General features: G+C 33.0%; 1 protein-coding gene across 1 annotated transcript in view; it reads left to right on the forward strand.

Moving 5' to 3' along the window:
• The window catches only part of LOC133176554 (uncharacterized), a 29,975-nt gene extending 25,103 nt beyond the window's left edge, over positions 1 to 4,872 (forward strand). Inside the window, exons 13-18 of the mRNA XM_061311669.1 lie at positions 88 to 264; positions 869 to 1,021; positions 2,164 to 2,505; positions 2,709 to 3,050; positions 3,438 to 3,611; positions 3,773 to 4,872. Of these exons, the coding sequence (XP_061167653.1) occupies positions 88 to 264; positions 869 to 1,021; positions 2,164 to 2,505; positions 2,709 to 3,050; positions 3,438 to 3,611; positions 3,773 to 3,969 (1,385 nt within the window). The 3' untranslated portion in view covers positions 3,970 to 4,872. The remainder of the gene's footprint in view (positions 1 to 87; positions 265 to 868; positions 1,022 to 2,163; positions 2,506 to 2,708; positions 3,051 to 3,437; positions 3,612 to 3,772) is intronic.
• The last annotated feature ends 10,549 nt before the right edge of the window (positions 4,873 to 15,421 follow it).

Raw genomic sequence — 15,421 nt, forward strand, 5'->3', positions numbered from 1 at the left:
TAGTTTATTATTTTTATTTAATACAAGTAGTACACAAGATAAATACCTTGTAAAAATTGTAAATTTGAGTTGCTCTCTGTTATATAGATACTGACAATAGTCCTAAGAGAAGCGGCGTATGCGGACAAATCAAGACAATACGACTCGAGCTGAAGGAGCCACCAATGGTTAATGACGTCCAAGTGAAGTGTGTGGTCAAGCGAGCAAATGCCGGACTTTCTTCCTTAGCTCTAGAGGATGTTGCAACCATTGAAATTGTTCCTAGTAAGTCATGCCTATTGTTTCTTGTTGTCAAGAACTACGACAAAATCTCGTATGTCAAATTGGTGCCTGCATTTTGATTCATGAGGATTCATATTTAGAAAAATCTTAATCAATTTTAGTTTTATTTTTGATATATATCTTTATATGTTATCTATTTTTTTTTCACCCAAACATGGTTTATATCTAGAAAGAAAAAGAAATACAGAGAAATAGTTTCACTTCTGAAGTTCAAAACATATATTTGCGCTCAAATTTTGTTTCATAAAACGTTATGAACTTTAATAATTTTAATGTAAACCTTTCCAAATGTCAGACGTCATGAAGCGACTATTTTTCTTTTTTGGAATACAATTGCTTGTCGGATTATATAATGTAAAAGTTTATGAGAAATAGAGATTTTTAGTTTGCCAAATTTATTCGCGCCCTGCTTTGCTACATTTTACAAAACGGAAAAAAAATTATTTTTAATTTAAAACTTATGACCAAGAAAGTATTTCTTAATAATTAAGCATTCAATTCCAATTTCTGAGAATTCTTTACTCTCTGTTTTTTTAAAGGAAATGAAACACGATTTCTTGTTTAATAAATCTGAGTCTCTTTACAGGCAGTCTTTGTAATGGCGTTAGTGATAATACCTTGATTAAACATCCCTACACGTGTGATAAGTACGTACAGTGTACAAACACAGACATGCAGGTCAAACAATGCCCAGACAATCTGTGCTTCGATCCGACAAGTCAAAGATGTGGACAAACAGGTACATATCTAAATTAATAATATTTTTCTGGAGGGTATTGATGTCAATATTTAAAAGCTACAAAATCTTTTGGTGATAAACTCAATTTAGGTATTAAACATTTGACTAAGCCTAGCTATTGATGAAGTATTACTTAGAACATAAACAATCTTTCCAATGCTTCCCGGTAATGTAGTCTTTAAATGTTATGCTTGTTCTGCAGATCTATTGCTCCATCTATTGTATACTTTTGAATGTCCTGAGAATATTTTTACAATGAATAATGTTCAGACGGGGACATATTGGTTCGATTATTGTAAACATATTTGAAAATTTACTACATAAACAAAAATTTTTACATTACTTTGGGTCGTATTTTGACTGTCATGTTCCATGCTAATTGTTAGGTCATTGCTTTTATACTTAATTGACTACGGAGTACTCCCTATACCTGATCAATATATAGGACTCGAGATGAGCGTGACCGGTCGACAGGGGATGCTTACTCCTCCTAGGCACCTGATCCCACCTTTGATGTTTCCAGGGGTCCGTGTTTTTGCCATGCTCATGATTCTTTTTTTTTTGTTTACTGGATTATTAAGATTGATCAATTTTCATTATCTTCAACTTTTACATGCCGTCACGGTAGCTCAGTCGGTAGAGCGCTCGCTCCGTGATCGGAAGGTCGTGTCTTCGAATTACGGCCGCGACTGTCCCAAGTCGATAAAAAATAGGTAGCAACTGTTCCTTCACCAAGCGCTCGGCACTTTGAAGTGAAAGTTACGGGTCCTTCGGATGAGACCTTAAAAACCGAGGCCCCGTGTCACGGTAGGCGTTGGCACGATAAAGAACCCTCACTGCTCAATGGCCCTGAGTGCCGAGTAAAGGTCTAAATTTGAAGCCCTTCACCGGTATTTGGTGACGTCTCTATATGTGTGAAAAATTCTTGAAGGGGACGTAAAACAACATACAATCAATCAATTAATCAATCAACTTTTACATTCTGACAGTAAGTTTAATGCAGTCATAGTGAATCCTCTGCCATAATTCAGTCTCATGTGAATATTTCGTTGAAAGCGATTATGTAGTCGATGCTATACTACAAAAAGATATTTTGTATATGACAAAAACCTTCATAAATTCATTTCAATATGTCGTTGAAGGCCTTGAAATGACATCAGCAGATGCTTACTTGAATGAAGGCGTGACCTTGCTTTCTTGTCGATTGCTTCATGTCGGTGCATGGACGTCAATATCCATCTACAAACATGCCTCTAATGGAAACAAATCAAGGATTCTCATTGCTTACAACGATTCCACCAATCCAGAAGTGGAGAAGGAAGTTAGCCATCGCTTCAGAGCTACCATCGATAAACCTTCCAAGTATGAGGTTAATATTACTTTGTGGGTCTATTCCTTGGAGTGCAAGGATGAAGGTCAATTTTCCTGCACGGCCGATGTACCATTTGCAGTTCCTGAAGCATTCGGCAGACTAAATATTAAAGGTAATTTTATCTTTAAAAGATTCCCCTTACAATTAAAAATTGAATTAAAAAAAATATGTAAGTATTTGCTCACTTGATATAACAAATGAAATGTTAAGTAATTTTAGCGCATCTTTCTGGATTGGATAAAATGGAGTCAATTGTGTCAAGGCATGGATGTGTAAATTATAATTTTAAGGAAACATTTATTGTTTTCGTTACAGCAAAACCGGATGTTCCTTCAATTACGATACCTACTGAAATAATTGACAGCCGAGAACCAAGGGAGTGGTTCAAATGTGAAGGAAACGTGGGATACCCTAAAGGGAAGATGTATTGGGAAATCAGACTAAGGGGGAATGCTGAGTTTACAAATCAGATACCATTCCAAACCAAGCGTGATCATGAAAATACAACTAACTGTAAATCGTACGTCACGAACGAATTCCGTTTCACACCAAATAAAAAACATGATGGAATGGAAGTGAGATGTGTTGTTGAAAACCAGGACACAATGCCCAGTGGCAGACGACTTTATACCACAAAGAAAATTCATGTGATTCCAGGTAAAAATTAATTATACTGCGAAATTTAAAATTTATTTATTTGTTCACAATGTTCATGGAAAATGTTTTGAATATTGACATAAGAAATTTAAAACCTCTGTAATATACTCAACTTTTACATTTTTTTTGGTGTTTTAAAAAAAGAATGTAACTGTGATATGAAAAATGTAGTAAAAATATTTAAATAAATTGAGAGCTAAGTCATAAGATTGGAAAAGCGAAAAATACTATGCTTCATACATTGTGCATTTATACATGTCACTAAGAATAATGTTTCTTTAAAAGAATATGTAAACATTAATTGATTAATAACACAATCTGTTTTCTGTATTACACGTATTCAGGATCATAAGATACAATGTATTTAATTTCAAACATCTTTTTCAGCTAACTTTTGTGCAGGCATATCACGTGACAAGCGTGCGCATCCTAACAACTGTTATCAGTATATACAGTGTCATGATGGCTACACATATGTACAAAGGTGTAGTATAGGGCTCTGTTTTAACCCGGAAACTCAAGAATGTGATATTAGACAGGAAAAGGAAGTTGACGTGATTGGTAATATTCGATAGTTTTATCTTAAAGTTTTAATCTTACAATGCTTTTTTCATCCAATATGCTTTAAATTTATGAGCATTTTCTAGCTATAACCTTACTCACATACATATTGATATAATAATGATATCCTTTTCTTTAATGTTTTGTTCCTTTTTGAACAGATCCAGAATTCCCCTGCAAACCAAACAGAAACGGAGTATATTTCCCTCATGATTCAATCTGCAACAAGTATATATGGTGTGTCCAAGGTCAAGAGGTCATACAGCACTGTCCCTTGGGGACACAGTATTTTAAGGATGGTCAATGTACTTTTGAAGAAGACAAATTTCATTGCAGTAGAAATTCTACCTCTGCTTAATAATTAAACATCCAAGGCCAAAGTGATTGAACACCGAAGCTTTTCATCACCGTCATATGTGATATGTTTCTTAGAGTCATTGCTAATTTGACATGCTTGACCAAGTGCTGATGCATATGTATGAAAGAATTTTGTGTTTGCAATCTGGAATCTGTTTTTGAAAACGCAGGAGTTGTGTATTCAAAAATAATCCTTGACAGAAGACAAGTTTTTCATTGAAATTGAATACTTTTATACACGGACATGCCGTAAATAACTCGACCTTTTATGAAAGTTGTACTGTAACAGAACACTCTGGTTTAAGAGAAGATGTGGTATTTGTTTTTTTCAGCATTTAAAAGTTTTGCTCCTAATATTGCTATAATTTTGAGAAAAAAGTGGACAGGTTAGTTGTTGTATGTGCATCGAATTTCCAGGTCTGCATAGTATTCAGATCGAATGCCAAGGTAGGATTATTCGAACAGCTGTTTTACTGCACAGATTTTAGTAATATTCATGGACACTAGAATGTGTTGCATATCATGTTACAGATCTTCTCTATCTACATATTTTTCATATAGATATCTCATGTGATATATAATTTGTAAATTGGTGCCTTAATAATCTACAAATTCTTGTTATGACACGTAATCTACAATCAAAGATGACCTTAATAGTGTTTGATTTATATGAGAGTGCTACTACTTTTTTTTTCAAAATGTTGAGAACGTGTAAAATACAGGTGCTCTTTTTATTGTGTATGATTTACTTAACTTTTCTTGTTGACATATCATTAAATGATTTGTTCATTGTAAATTTTTCATGATATACATCATAGAAATATGATCTTGAAATAAGTTATACATTTATTTTAATCTTTTATGTTGTTATACTTGTTACAAATGCAAATAAATTATTTTAAAATTACTACAAATTGATTTGATTGCTGAACCGACCATCACAACAGGCATCTAGGAAATTGTAGATTATAGAGAAGAAAAAGACTTAGACCAAATACACATAAATATTTTCTTTTTTCGGAAAAGAGAACCATAATTAATAAAATATATCTTTGATATTCAGCATCTCAAGAAGCCTATTGCGCAAACTTTTAAAGCTGACGTTTTATTGTGACGTAATAATACAAAAGTCAATAATGTTTAAAATAATGTTTAAAATTGCTATGAATATTTAAAAAAATCACTGAAAAGGCAAGAGGAAACAGTGGAATGGATTAAATGCGCCATCTTCTATCGTTTTGGAATTATTTTCGCTATATTCTTGCCTACAAGGCCTTTTTTTATTTTACTGTTTGATAACTGGTTTTTGAAGGCAATGACACCAGTCTGACAAAATTGAATTTCCAACCAAACAGGAAAACGGCTTAGATGAAATTGGAAGCAAAATATTTATTCTTGGATACCAATCTAGGATCTCCAAGGACATTTGTCAAGGATTTAAATTCTGTGAGGTTAAGCTTAACAAATTATAAAGGTCTTTTTTTTATATACCAGATTGAGATCATTTGAACCAATACAGCGTTGATGCTTATATAGAACAAATACAGACAATTTATTTGAACACCGAATGAAATAAATTCACAATACAATATGTACAGAAAGAAAAGAAATCTTTCTATGTGGAAAACACGTCTAAATAAAAAAAAAACTCCAAACATACTGGAAAGCAGTACAGAGTAAACAACTAAGACGAGAGGTCGCCCGCTTGGCACAGTGGTTAGAGCGTCTGCTCTAAAGTCGCTGAGTAAGGAGTTGATCCTTACGTTGCAAGTTCGAATCCCACTGTGGGACGTGGAGACCGGTCCTTCAGAGGAGACCGTATAAACCGAGATCCCGTGTCGCCGTAGGTGCTGGCACGAAAAAGATCCCTCACTGCTCAATGGCCCCGAGTGGCGAGTATAGGTAAAAAAAATTGCAGCACTCCTCAGGCAAGTGATGGCGTCTCCATTTGAGTGAAACATTCTCGAGAGGGACGTTAAACAAGAAACAAACTAAGAAGACAGAGAAACATTCTTCCAATTTAAACAGCATAAAAGTATAAATAATGAAGCAATAAAACATCCATATATGAAACAGATCTGGTATAATCTGTTGTGTCTTTATTTCAAGTTAACTGGGGTATATCGAGTCGACATATGAATGAAAGTATCTATTGTTAATTAATAATCCGTCGTTAATATATAAATTATGTATATGTCTAAATGTTGCGTTGAATGCCACAACAAGTGTTTTCTTCTTCTCTTGTAGAAAGTTTTGTATAAATATGCTTCAAAAGAATATTAAAACGGATCGGCTTATAAAGGAGCACAATTAGTTTCCAGCAGTATTCCAACAGGTTGTTAGAAGACCTGGTCACCAAAGACTAAATAGATAATGTCAAGGAGGAACTCCAGCATCTTTTAATACCAACTTCAGAGTACTTGTTTGTAGAGAACCAGAATGATTTTCTACAAAGTAATTTCATAGATGACCAATCACAATAAAAAGAGTTCCAATTTTATTGAGAAAACAGTTGTCTATGATGTCAAAGAGCCTACTCTTTAATTTTTCTAGAGGAATGATTATATAAACGTAGAATACGATGGAAGTTTCTGCTCCATATTAGTTCATATTTTGGTTAGGAGTAAGGATAAGGGCTGGGTTGAATATTTACTGAACACTTCAATATATCTTTGTAAGGATTTGATGAAGTTTTGGAATCCAGTATCGGTACGATCAATCAAACTCGCTTCCATTGACTGGAATGCTTAAAGTATTTACAACTGAAATGTGATATTTAAAAATTTCATCTTTTGAAAGGAATCTGTGAGTATGGGTTGGATAAACAAATGTGGAATTAAAACAGAGTTCTTCTAAATTGCAGTTTCAAAAATGAGCATTACAAAAAAGACTAAAAAACAGACTATACTGTTTCAAGCTTTGTCGGCTGGAACCAAAACATTTTTCATGTATACTGAAAGCTGAAGGATAAACAGATTGCATTTGCCCTATAATTTTCTAATTGGATTCTTTAATATATATCTAAAACGCTTTATTCATTCTGACATAGTGACAAGATCTTTTTATATATAGAAACAATGTATGAAGATAAAGGATCTAAATTATAGTAGAAGACAATCATCAAATTTTTAAAATATCAACGCCTTACGAAAGCCAAATTTACGTTTAAAAAGAAGCAATAATTATTATGGCTTCTAAATTTGACAATTGGAGCTATGGAAATTAATTGTGGAAACTCGATCAAGTCAAAAAACGGAAAAACCTACATGAACTGTAAATCCAGAAATGTCAGATGTTGTATGACATACCACGGTTGTGGTCAAATCATGAATCAGTAGTTTAGGGGATCAGCTCTTCCCAACTCTCCCTGTAACGTACATTTTGATGTATGAAGTAATGAACTACTTATATATTTTTTTCGTTTTGTAATATTATCGAAGAAAATTAAAAGTTTTTGGCGGGTCTAAAAGCAAAATTTCGTTAATAAAGTTTACCTCAGCTTAACCAAAAAAATGACTATCTACGTCAATGACTTCACATTGCGCTATATTTATTATTATCTTTTTTCGAACATCTATTGCATGAACGTTTGACTTTTTTGCTATGTTTGATAAAAACGATGATGTCAAGGTTTCAAGTTGTTTTTATTAATAATTAAAAAAAAAACCAAACCCACTGTAGAGCAATCTAAACTTTTTGTGAGGTATTCCGGCTGTACAATTTTCATTATCATAGTACGATCGCTGATTGGTCAACAAAGTAAGACTCCAATTAAACGAAACAGTAGGGAAGGAAGTAAAATTTCGTATCCTACACTTGGACGCCCAGGAAGAAGAAAAACTGATCAGAGCATTTAGGCTGGAACAAATGGGCGCAAGTATTTACATTTTACTAAATTCTATTTTAGTTATAATATAATTACATGTACTTTGTTTAATTACCAGAAAGTCTGGTGATAGAACATTTGTATGCGATCATTTCTACGTTTTTTGACTATAGTATATTACGAATTCTATTAAAATATGTATTTGTTTTCTGAATACTCTTTTTGCTAAATATAGCAAGTATTACAATCACAGAATAACTAGAATATGTGCTACATAATTTTTCTACTATATTTTGTTATTTATAATGTTTTTTTTATATTCAAGTGTTTCTTAAAAAAGATTTCACACACATGGACTCCCAATGTTTGTGTGCGCAACTTTCGTTTTGAAGTATGTTGTAAATTATGTTTCAGATACTTTCAATGACCTGACATTTGAGCAATTAAAAAAAAGCACATGGTGTACCTACCACTAGATAATTAAAACAGTGCATACTTAGTGCACTGAAGCAATCATCGTGGAGGCACTTTAAATGTTAACAATGCACTGATTCTGCACTACAATTAAGCGACGTACAATTAAATCTTATCAAGGATCATATGAAAAAAATGAACACATATTCATACATCATTTTAATATAAAAAAGTCAAGTTCATTATTTTATATAAAGCACAAACAAGCTTTGTTTAGTCTAAACACAGACTTAAAAAAGATTAGATAAAGAAAAATGAACAGCACCTCATTCACCAACACATAAAATTACTAAATAATTATCTGCAATTCAAAAAAGCACAACAATGTAGTTACATAGAAATGAAGTTAGCACCAAAGTAAGTACGAAGCTGTGGTTAGAAATCTCCATAGGTGTTGATATGCAACGTCAAAACTTTAGTAAGGCTAATTTGTCACAATGTTAACCTAAGTCAATTGTTTAATTTCTGACAAAAATGTGTAAGAAAACTAAAAACTTTGATATAATATTGTGTATATCACCCCGAATTGACCTTCTTCGTTTCTTTTTTAAAGGATACTATTCTAAATGTTTCATATAAAACTACAAATCTTCTTAGTTATTTCTATTACTTTGAATTTTTGCATGCAATTTGAAGGAATTCTGCAAATACAGGGGAAACAATAACAATATTACAATAAATATATTAATCAAATTTCTCCGACGTCGTTTTAGATGACGTAATAATTCTAATTATTATATGATTGAATATTTCCCATCTCTTTGATTAGCTGAGATCCAACAATATTAGAAAATTACTATGTTATATTGACCTGCACGTGACCTTCCAGGTCAATATAAGGAATTATTCGAGGTCAATATAAGGAATTATTTATTCTACATTGGACCAAAAATAGATAATCATATAATAAAACCGTTATTGCTGTTTTTTGAGGTCAATACGATGATTTAGACACCTGAGGAGTACAATATTCACCGAGCCCGTAATTGTATAATATTGACTGTGTCCATCAGTTTATAGCCCATGATTTCAACAAATCTACGCAAAACTAAACGGTGCCTCACAATCAATATTCATATTGTCGACTTGAGGTCTATTTCTATTCAAAACTACAAACCTAAGTTTGACCAAAATCCCTCACAAGTGGAAATGTATGAATTAACTTGCATCCACAAAACATGGGAATTTTTACTTTTTAATTCCTCTCATATTGGACTCACTTATCTAAAGACATACCTTTATATATTGCTTCTCTAAAACCCTACGTGAACCTCTGACACCCTGATGTTGACCCACTCTTTATTTTTCGTGGTCATGTTTTCAGAAACATGCAACTACATAGTACATAGTATATTTTAACAGTTAACCATAAACTTGGGCACTTTTTAACCCGCCCTTGTTTCTTATTGACAATATCTACATGTATGTAGACCAGGTTTTCAAACAATCAATTTAAATTTCTATGGGCACTAACTGTGTCCATTTATTAGAAGAAAACTGTTGGAGTGGCTTTCAACTCGACATTTAGATATACCAACGACGTTTTATCAATCAAGAATAATTACCTCCATTTATATGTCGACTCGATATATCCTAATGCAATAAAAGACACTGCAGTGTCTGCCACATCTTAGTATTATCCTAAATTAGCTGCAAATGGTGTTTATGTCTTCCAACTGATTCGATACGCAAGAGTATGCTCTGAGTGCCATCAATTATTTAACCGAGGCAAGTTACTGACAAATAAGTTGATGATACAAGTATTTCAACAACCTGGGTTAAAGTAAGCTTGTTTGCATATTCTACGGTCGTTATGATTATCTTGTTTGTAAATGCAACCTATCGTATTATGTCTGACATGTTTCATACCATTTGTTAGGTCATTGCTTATGTACTCAATTTGACTACGAAGTACTCCGTATATACCTGATCAATACAAAGGGCTCATGGCGGACGTGACCCGTCAACAGGGGATTCTTATTCCCCCTAGGCACCTGATCCCACTTTTGTTGTTTCCAGCGATCCATGTTCTTTCCCTGTTCACGATCCTTTTTTTACTGGATTTATGAGTTGATCACTATTCGTTATCTTCCCTTTTTACATCACATCATGGGTGCATTATTTGAAAAAAAAAACACACATGAAAATCTACACAAGCAGTCCGGTTTTGAAATCATTAAAGCAATAGAAATAAGTCAGAGATTGTATTTGGACTGATAAACATTGTCATCAGCTTAAATTATGAAGGTCGGCAATTGTTTGCTTTCTCTATGTTTAAAATGACTATTTTCATGTGATTGAATACAAAAATCAGTGAATATAAATAAAGCCGAAATATCGTTTTATAGTAATTCATGAAGAGTCATCAATAATGATTAGTGTTTGCCCGGGGATATAATAAGTAAAATAATACTAAGTTAAACTGGTATGATTTAAACTTCGTGTAAGTACGACAGACAAGATAATGGCTACTTACGATGAGGTTTTTTTTTTTCAGAAATAAGTTCATGGACTGATTTTGTTGAAAAAAACGAAGAGGTTTTTTTTTCAGAAATAAGTTCATGGACTGATTTTGTTGAAAAAAAAATGAAGGAAGCTTCAAGCAATTTAGTTAATTACTCCAAAAATAACAGAAAATGAAGCGAAGGCTACTATGTTGATAAACGCCGTTGGGGTAAGGAGGTGGACAGTAGTTCCAGTAGAAATTTTAGCAGATGACAATGAAAAAATTCAGCACCGCCCCAAAGCAGTCCAGAATAACTGGTGGGGTCCTCCACCGAAAACATCGACCGCAGCAAATTAACTGATTATCGGTTTGATGAAAGATTGTCTTAATCTTAGTGTTATTAATAGGGGCTTCGAGTCGACAGTACTTACCAAGGCAGGTGTAATATCAGATCGCTTATGCAAAAAAAAAAAAAAAAAAAAAAAATACATACCGTGAAATCACATATTATTTGGGTCAAAAAAGAAAATTGAAGGATTGAAGAAAAACTATTGGTTCGCTGGGACTTGATTTCATTGCTGAGGAAATGTTAAGTAGTTATGCATATGAAATTTTCGCGGTAGACATAAAATTCGTGAGTCTCTTCGTACCTCGAAATCCACTAAAAGTAAACCCCTCCTAAAATGAGTGATTTTACAGTATTACATAAATACTCAGCATACATCTGTTGCGTGAGACGCGGTTTGTTTACATTGTTGGCCGACAAAAACAAATTAATGATGATGTCAAATTCGTGTCATCTTTTCCTTATTTATCATTAAGCAAACCTATTAAAAATGGATAAAAAAGAGAAAAGTGTTATACAAATATATAATGAAGACCAACATTAATTAAGTTTCTAAATATCATGCAGGATGTATTTACACGCAGTTTTTAATTTGTATGCCCTGTAAAGTGAGGAGGACTCACTTATGACAACGTGAAATAAAAGCGGAAGTTATCGAAACTCAAGATGTAGACCATTGAAGAAATACGGAAAGTATTAAGACTGAAGATGTAGACGACGTCCGAAGTGCTTCATCTTATAAAATATTTATCCAAATACTTACGACATGTTTGATATCATGATTTTGAATTTGCATTAATGAATCTTTTTGTGTAGTAAATAAAAATGATTCACATTCCACATTTCAATCATACTAGTTTACGGGATTCATTTGATGTTAACAATTTTATTTTGTAAAATTACAGTTATAAAATTATAATTGTTTTCAATATTTTGCTCTTCTGATCATGATTTATTCTCTTCATCCTATTGTATTTAGCAATTCATGTAAAACTGTTACTACATAGGGCTACAGTGAAAAAAGGAATCAGAGCTTTAACGTTAGAGTTGACGTACAATGTAACCCTTCACCATTGACAACCAATTGCAAATACAAGAAAAGAGAAAATCTTGTCAGAAGATTTGCACAGAATGCAATACTTGTATGAGGAAACAAATATTTACGAAGAATAGAAATAACACGGTGGCCAACGGTTCAATCATTAGTGATTGTATATTTCTACTGCTTTAATGATATCAGAAGAAACACACTGGGTTGAAGTAATCGAAAATACAGAAAGAGATTGAACGATCAGAACTGAAAGCTGATAAGTACTCAGTTTAGCCCCCGAAACAAAACCTTGCACAAAATGAAAATGCTTTGCTTGTATAAAATCTTTATCAAATGAATAAAATGAATGAACATTAAGTACATGCTTACTATAATTACTTAATTGATTTAATTGTATTCAACTAAATTGTAAGCCATGTTGTGTTGACTAGATGGCATTTAGTTTCTTGTTACGAACATGGTCTAGGATTTCTGACAGCCCTCCAGTTCTAGGGTTAATGGTAATCCAATCATGATCATCACCTTGATTGTGGATTTCCGCCCTCCATTCCTCCATTGGAATTCCCATGGGTACCAACTGAGCCCAGTTGTTAATAGCAGACCTATTTTTGTATTCATGTAAATCAGAATTTATTCAAAATCTTATAATTAAGAAAAAGAAATCTCTTTTGTGACCTTCAACTCGACATTTAGATATATCGACGACGTATTATCAATTAACAATAGTTATTTCCATTCATTTGTCGACACGATATATCCCAGTGAGCTTGAAATTAAAGATACCACAGAGTCTGACACATCTGTTTCATATTTGGATATATTACATGTACTAGAAAAAGACGTTAATGTTAATCTAACAAATCTTTATGATAAAGATGATGACTTGAACTTTTCAATCGTGAAAATCAGATGTGGATACTTAAAAAATTCCAAGGAACTTTTGGAAATTTTGAAATCACCAAATTTTACCAAAACCAATAGCATAAAAACTTAGAACTGTTCAACTCTATATACAACAATTCCCCAAGATAAATTAAAGTCCAGGCTTTTTGATATCATTGTCAGCTGCTTTTTCAAAAAGAATGGAACTCGTAAATTTACTTATCTTGTCATTGGTCATTTGCAAAATTATTTTGTTAAAAACAGCTTGTACAAATTGTACATACAAGTACTCTGAAGTTGATATTAAAACAATGCTTGAGTTTCTGATTGACAATACCTACATGTATGTGATTTTTGAGACTAGGTCTTTCAACAATCTATTGGAATTTCCATGGGTACCAATTGAGCCCGTTATTAGTAGATATATTTTTCTATTCATATGAAGATGAATTTATTCAAAATTATATACTTAAGAAAAAAAAAACACTAGCTGTGGCCTTCAACTCGACATTTCGATATATTGACGAAGTATTATCAATTAACAATAGTTTCTCATTCATATGACGACACGATATATCCCAGTGAGCTTGAAATTAAAGATACCACAGAGTCTGACACATCTGTTTCATACTGGGATATTTTTCTAGAAAAAGACGTTAATGTTAATCTAACAACAAAGCTTTATGATAAACATGATGACTTTAACTTTTCATTCGTCGACATCCCTTACTTGCAGCAGTATACCCTTATCACCTGCATACGGGGTTTATATCTCTCAGTTGAATCTATACGCCAGAGCATGCTCTATGTATGAACAATTTCTAAAACGAGGTAGGTTATTGACAAACAAGTTGATGAAACAAGAATATCAACAGTCTCGTTTAAATTCATCATTGCGTGAGTTTTATGGTCGATACAATGACCTTGTCAGCAAATACAATCTATCATTAAGTCAAATGCTGACCGATGTTTCCATACTAATTGTTAGGCCATTATTTACACACTGAATTGCCGACGGTTTTTTTCCGTTATTTCCCGATCATGACAAGAAGCACACGGCGGATGTGACCGGTCGTCAGAGGATGCTCAATCCTCAATGGCACCTGATCCCACCTCTGATGTATTTGGAGGTCCGTGTTTGCTCTGCTCCCGATTGGTACTGTTTAAATGGACTTTGAGCTTGAATACTGTTCGTTATCTTCGTATTATTTCATTCTTCCTGCAAAGTCAAAGAGGCATTGTACAGGATTGAACAAGCGCCATAAAAAACTGTTTGGGAACCATACATTCCCCAACAAGACAATATCAAAAAGGGGACAACTTCAAATCTAAAATGTCTGTAATGATAGCGAAAACAATTAATCATTAGAAGTCAAAGGCAAACATAAGACTAAGATTGATCTCTATCACTCCTCAATAGCATAAGGGATAGAAGGTACCAGTGTACCAAAATTGATGTCTAAAAGGGCAAACAGTTCTTAAGATACTAAGCAGGCAATACCTTCTTATGTCTAGTGTCTATATCATTTGACTCTTGATCTTTAAGCATGTGACATAATCAACAGGGGTCATCTACTCTCTGTGGGGAACAAATGTACTTAGATTGATGTCTGTCAAAGACAGGGTTTTTAAGATATTAAGCAGCTATTATCTTTCTATGTCCAATTTGACCTTTGCCTTTGATCTTTTAATCTCAAAATCAATAGGGGTCATCTACATGTACTCCTTATATTCAAAACAAGAGAGTTTTTTGGTCTGTAGAAACGGCTGTAAAGGGTTAGGAGGTTGATGAAATATACTGGTTGATTACAGAATATGTCTAGAATTAGGGAGATAAAGGTAACTGATTGACCAATGCTGGAAAGTGGAGAAATTCTACACAGCCGTTTACAGAAAATATTGCGCCGTAAATTGCACCATATTTATATTACGGGATCTGTAGCGTTATGGTCAAAGACTAAAATATAAAACCATAACTCTAGTTCTGCAGCTAGTTTGACCCTTGGTCTTTAATCTCATACCTCATAATCTAAAAATGGTCAATGGAAACCAGACAGAATCTGGACCTGATTTACCATATCCAATCGCCCTCCGTTTATCAGTTAAAAAAATAATAATAGTTATAGTAGACAATTTTCTTTATTTTAATGTATAGAGAGTAAAACAAAAATTATAACGTATCCCAATTATTTCAGGTAATTCAGTCAATTATATGTAATTAGAAAATAAATTCATGTTAAACTGTTGTTTTTGTGCCACTGGATTATATCAATGTTATAAATTTAACGTTATGTTAACATAAATTTAACGCCTTGTTAAATTTGAGTAGAGTTCGTTTAACCGAATACTGATTATATATAAACATTAAAAATTTTATTATTTTACTTATGTTACAGAATGTTATTTTATCCTGTTTCGGCTGTTGTAA

The sequence above is a fragment of the Saccostrea echinata genome, unplaced genomic scaffold (assembly GCF_033153115.1).
Source record: "Saccostrea echinata isolate AGI-Se365-2 ecotype Australia unplaced genomic scaffold, CSIRO_AGI_Sech_v1 ptg000076l, whole genome shotgun sequence".
Classification (NCBI taxonomy): Eukaryota; Metazoa; Mollusca; class Bivalvia; order Ostreida; family Ostreidae; genus Saccostrea; species Saccostrea echinata.